The 6000-nt window shown below is 34.7% G+C and overlaps 1 protein-coding gene across 1 annotated transcript; it reads left to right on the top strand.

The window, feature by feature from the left end:
- Positions 1-294: 294 nt before the first annotated feature.
- On the top strand, positions 295-5864 carry LOC102595324 (uncharacterized protein YKR070W). Its single transcript, XM_006367596.2, has 12 exons — positions 295-521; positions 603-706; positions 1467-1502; positions 2491-2564; positions 2753-2793; positions 3632-3703; positions 3804-4005; positions 4354-4449; positions 4540-4607; positions 4815-5010; positions 5087-5170; positions 5423-5864. The coding sequence occupies exons 1-12, from the start codon at positions 406-408 to the stop codon at positions 5480-5482; spliced, it is 1149 nt and encodes a 382-aa protein (XP_006367658.1). The 5' UTR covers positions 295-405; the 3' UTR covers positions 5483-5864.
- The last annotated feature ends 136 nt before the right edge of the window (positions 5865-6000 follow it).

The following is a 6000-nucleotide window of genomic DNA, read 5'->3' as shown; positions in this document are numbered from 1 at the left end:
AAAGTTGGGCAAGCCCTTTTTATTGAATGGACCACAATTATAAGTCATGATAATATATTAAAACTAAATCTAATTTACTTGAAATACAAGTTTGTTTTAATTTTATTTTTACAGAAAATTGAATTTCACTAATAAAATTTATAATTTTGCAATTGACTTTAATACGATAGGTAGTTTGCGATTTTTCAAGTGAAGTTAATAATTTTAAAGTAATAAAAAAATAATTTCATGGCTTAATATAAGGCTCAATCACGACTCATTGCAAAACACTTTTTATAATTTATATGAATTTTTTTGCGGAAACCACAAAAGTTTGAGAAAGTGAAATACAAGTCCAATAAACCAATCGGGTTTTATTGTTGAAAAGATTCAGGACAAAGGGGATTAGACGATCAAAAAGAGAGGATGAAAATTCTTCAGATTTTAAGAAGAAAGCTCTCTTCTTCGCAGATTCGAAGCACAGCTACTCCTTCACTATCTTTGGCTTTCTTCTATCGTCAACTTCACTCCTCTTCCAATCCGTACTTAATTTATCTCTATCTCTTATTAGTACATGTGTTTTTGCTATAGTTTTTATGAGAATCTATAATCTCTTGATGCAGAGCTTCATTCGGCGTCGCGTTCGACATTGATGGCGTTTTGCTCCGCGGCAGTAACCCTATCGGCGGCTCTCCTCGAGCTCTCAAACGCTTCTATGATGATTCCGGTACGATGTCGTTTCGACTATCACATTTAGTTTATCTTTCTAATAGAATATTGTGATTATATAATGTTTGTCACAAGAGATAATGAAAATGAAATTAAGAATTTTATTAGCTACAACTTAGGAATTGTAGGTGCCTACTTATTATGAAAATGCCGAGATAACAATCTGTTTATATGTTTAAGGTAAAATGTGTACTGGATGTGGGAAAATAAAGAGGTAGGATGGATAAATGTTCAATTTTTTTATTCTTTATTTTGTTTTAGCTCCTCTAAAAGAGACTTTAGTAATATTCATGATCTTATAAGGTGTCGAGGTTGATGCAAGAGAAAATGAGAATGATATTCCAGAATAAGCTCTAGCCACACATTCATTTTTCTTTTCCATTTATTACCCGCGAGCTTGATATATTTTCTTAATTGTTGATGTATTTGGCATGATAGAAAATGCTTGAAGAAACTATATTTCTTAGCAAAGTCATTTTTCAATGTTCGGTTATCAAGAATTGTAGAAAATTTCCATCAAAAGGGGGAAAGTGATATGCACTGGAGTGATTTTTCCTTACAAAATATCTGAAATCACATGCATTTAGACAATGTTATCGATCTTGTGATATGAAGTTGTCCTCTCCTCTGTGATGTTGTAGCATTACCATCTAAATACTACTGATTCATACTTTTATGGGCTTGGAGCTATATATAGGCACTTTTTGTTGGTAGCCCAGATCAGGTAGGTTAACTTCAGTAGCTTTTTGATTGTGCAGGTACTCTGAAGGTTCCCTATGTATTCTTGACCAATGGTGAGTGGTTGATGTAACCTGTTCTTGTTCAACATCCATTTGGTAGCATTGCAACTGGTTTTCGTGCCTTCATTCTTTAGCCACTTAAAGTAACAGTGCCGTAAATGCAATTATTTAAGTTCTACCTATCAATTTCTGGAGTAGGATGGATCATGGCTTTAGAAGATATCTATCTCAATTAACTGGGGTATATAAACTTGTAGTGTCCTGTAACGTTAATTGGGGTTTCACTGGCCTACTTTTTCCAAACTCTCATACGTAACAATAATTTGTGAATAATGAGAATCCTTGTTGAAATGAGAAAAGTTAGGATTGTAGAAGAGATTTTTTAGGTGGTTGAAGTTGTTGATACCAATATCCCTTAAACCATTGATGACTCATAGGATGTTAGTTCTCTCCCCAATGAATATGTTTTGGCAGTTCTATGATTACATAAAACCCAATGTCATCGGTTAGTATTTGGTTCCTAATTTCATAGGGAGATGAGTGCCAGATTTTCTACAGAAATATCTCTTGATTAGGACATTCCAAAGTCTATCAGCTTCCATGCTGGTTTCGCATTTGCATTCATTTTGTCTTTGGTTTCCACTTTTTATACCTAGCAAAATTGAGTGAAATTTAAAAACATGCACTTTTTTCATGTGTTTTATGCATCAGGTGAACATGAACTAGGTCTATCGATAAACTTATTAAAAAAAAGAATTAGGTTTATTGATGGAGCTCTTTTATTGGATCTGATGATAGAGATTGAGTGAAAAATAATGCCAAATAGGTGGAGTGGCATCTTTCACTTAGTAGAATCACAATAAATATTAATTCATCATAGACTAGTTCTCCTATCTGAATGATTCATTTTTCCTTCTATGACTCATTGAGGCAATGTTATTATAACCTACTGTTCTGGACTTTGGAGTAGTAGGCATGCATTTTGAGAGCCTATTACTTTATCAGACGTAAGGGGCTTAATGTGGTCTTTTAAATTCAATAGGAGGTGGTGTTCCTGAATCTAAAAGAGCAAAGGAGTTGGGAAGTTTGTTGGATGTTAATATCCTACCTTTACAGGTATACAACTTTTGAGAGACATAGTGGTGAAGTTCTTTCTGATTATCCAAAATTAGTATTGTCTTGATTATAATCTGCTCTTTCTCTTCAACAATTGGATCTTTCCATGAGTTGGTAGTCCTATGATGTGCTACTTGCTCCATGCTTAAAGTCTCTCGTGCATTTTGTTTGCTTGAATGGATCTGCAGGTTATTCAGGGGCATTCACCGTTCAAACAGTTGATGAGAAGGTAATCTTTTGTTTGGTAGATTTCATTCCCCATTTTCCGCTTTCAAATATAATAAAGAACAGTTAGTAGAAGAAAACAAAGATGGCTATTTCTTATGTGCAGATTTTCTTATACAAATTATTATGCGAAAGGATGTGCTTTCTTCTGAACTGAAATTAATAGCAATAAACTTCGGAAGCACCTAAAAAGCATGTGGCTTGATTACCAGTATGCCAACTCCACATATTTGAAAGTAGGACATAGCTTAGTTGATAGAAGTACCAGCAGGTCTTTAATAAATTGATCACTTATGAATAATAAACATAACTACAGTTTAAAAAATGGCTGTTTTGTTTGAATAAAAGAAAGAAAAGAAAAAGCTTAGCAAATGGTTATCCATGCAATTAGTCTTCTAGAGCTGACTTAGGAAGTGCACGTAAAATTTTCTCCTGTCCCGAGTTGGGTGTCCAGAAATGTTTTAGTATGGATATTCAATTTGAATGATGAAATAATGCCTTAACCAGAAAATACTTATCTCATTTATTAAGTGATTTTATGTATTAATTTTAGTGACTTGCAAAAGCTAAAAGTGCTGAAGTTCCTATTGTTTGTCTACTTGAGTGTTTGTTGGTGCATCGCGTATGAGAACTGAGAAGTGTTAGATACAGGCACAACAACCAAAGTTAAGAGCCTATAGTGTAAGCGTATATACTACAGATACAGATTTGCAGGATGACACAATAAGGTTACAAGGCTTTATCTGCTGGAACTAAAGCTGTTTACGTTAATAAGAAATCTCAACTTTGAAAGATCAAAATTTGCTTTGGTTGTTTTTAATAAGTTAAATCCATGTTAACAGATTTGAGAATGAGCTTATTGTTGCTGTTGGAAAAGGAGAACCCGCCGAAGTGATGTCTGAATATGGTTTTAAGTAAGCTCCCTGGCTTTGCACTTTATAGATGTAGGTTGAGAGTGCAAACCTCAATGCTTAACAATTTCAACGTGATATACTACTATGCTTTAAATTTCAGAAATGTTCTCTCCATAGATGAGTATGCATCTTGTTTTGACAACATTGACCCATTGGCACAATACAAAAAATGGACAGACAAGCTGGATGGTAATCAGAGTAGCAAGTCTAAGCATACAGCTTTGAGCAATGATCCATGCTCGCAGAGAGTGGCGGCGGTCTTTGTTGTTAGTGATTCTGTTGATTGGAGCAGGGACATCCAGGTATTCTTCTTTATAATTAGTGATTTGTAGATACAACTTGTCAATCAGATTTATCCTTCAATATTTGGCCAATATTTTTTTTTTTGAAACTTAATATTTGGCCAATAATTTTGTTTCTTATATTTTTTATTTCCTCATCTATGTTTCCCTTTGATTTGTGAAGTCTTACTGTGGAGTCCCTGTCAGATTCATCCAACTCCCAGAAATCTTGTCTGTTCCTTTTATTTCTTATTTTTTTGTGCATTTGCATGCATCTCCATGTCTTACTACATGAAATTAATGTGCTCAAATTTGCTTTCACTCCACCTATTGTAGTTTTTCAATTTTAACTAGAGAATTCAATTTTAGGTTCTCTGTGACATTCTAAGGACCGGAGGGCTGCCAGGAAAAGAGATTGCACACCAGCCACCACTCTTTTTTGCAAATGATGACCTTGCCTATCAGGTTTTCCAATGCTAAATAGATCTGATTGTCCTTGCTTTCCTCAACATATTCATAGAGAATGTAACCTTTGCTATCTAACTTTCACTCTAGGCCTTGTTTCCATCTGAACGACTTGGCATGGGTGCTTTCAGAATTGCAGTAGAATCCGTCTTCAATGCGTGAGGCTCATTTCCAAATATCTTGAGACTTGATATAATATCTGATAATTGAGAAAGTAGCTTGCATATAGTGTCGTTATCATGCTCTGATTATAGATCAGCATAAATATTAATATTACGTGAAATATACGTAAGATGGGTATAGAGATGATGTAAATGAAACTGCACCTTGCAGTAATGCACTTCTGAGAGTAGTTTTTGTTGCAGTATCCATCCTACTGCTCTGAAGTATACGTCATATGGGAAACCAAATCCTTCTGTATATAAAAATGCGGAGACAGTTCTGATGCATGTTCTACAATCATGTCACACTAACCATCAAGTTGACGGTAGAAAGCAGTTTTTCAAAACCTTATATATGATTGGTGATAATCCCTCTGTTGATATCAAAGGAGCTCGACAGGTTTGTTCTCTGATTTATTTAAGCTGCTACTCAGCTATTTCATGAACCGCATATAATTCTGAATCTTACCTTTAAGGCTGGAAGTACTTGGTTCTCTATTTTGACAAGAACTGGTGTCTTCAAGGGGAAAGAAAATCATGACGATTTTCCAGCAGATCTGGTGAGTAAATGACATCTTTGACCTATGACTTCATCTACTTTTTGCTTTATACAATAGTGCATAACTGCTTTCTCTTTAATTCCCTCTGCAATCACCCACTCGATCTGGAAAATTAATTTGTAAAGCTAATAAGTGGATGGATGATATCCACTCACATATTTCTAGTATGGTCCATTTCTGGACCGCCATTAAGCAAGTATAACGATGTTCACTAAGGACACATTGCCCAAACATGATCTTCATTTGGTGCAGGTTGTTGATACTGTGGAAGAAGCAGTAGACTACATTTTGAGCAAGGAGTGTATCTCATGATGCACATCTGGTAAAACTCTCACCATGTTTCTACCTTAGATATGTTAATCGGACTAATTTCCATGAGGAAGATGGTGGTCGTCCTAGCTTTACAGATAAACATTTATATGCCTCTATTTGGCGTGTGATTTTTTTTTTCTTTTAAAATTTATTCTTATTGCAATAAAACATTGGTGAGAGCTCTGCACCTGTTGAAGAAACAGGTGCTGCATGCCTGATTCTTAAATCTGAGAGTAAAGTACATGAACATTTTAGCATGTCACTCCCAGATTCCAGTTGATTCGTACTCCAGATCATTTCTTGTTGTAAACGATCTTGATATCTTTTTCTGTCAGAATGTCATTGTAATACTCTATATGATTAAAGCTTCAATTTTTTTGTTTGTTAGGGGTGCTTAAAAATACAAATAAAATGGACCAAAGATAGTATTAATATTAACAATACGTATACAACGCCAGCAAACTGCCGCAGCTGGTTAGAATTAGAATACATTCACTATAGTGAGATCAAAGCTCATT

The sequence above is a fragment of the Solanum tuberosum genome, unplaced genomic scaffold (genome assembly GCF_000226075.1).
Source record: "Solanum tuberosum cultivar DM 1-3 516 R44 unplaced genomic scaffold, SolTub_3.0 scf00801, whole genome shotgun sequence".
Lineage (NCBI taxonomy): Eukaryota > Viridiplantae > Streptophyta > Magnoliopsida > Solanales > Solanaceae > Solanum > Solanum tuberosum.
Note: the sequence above shows the minus strand (reverse complement) of the source record. Positions and strands in the feature narration are given on the sequence as shown.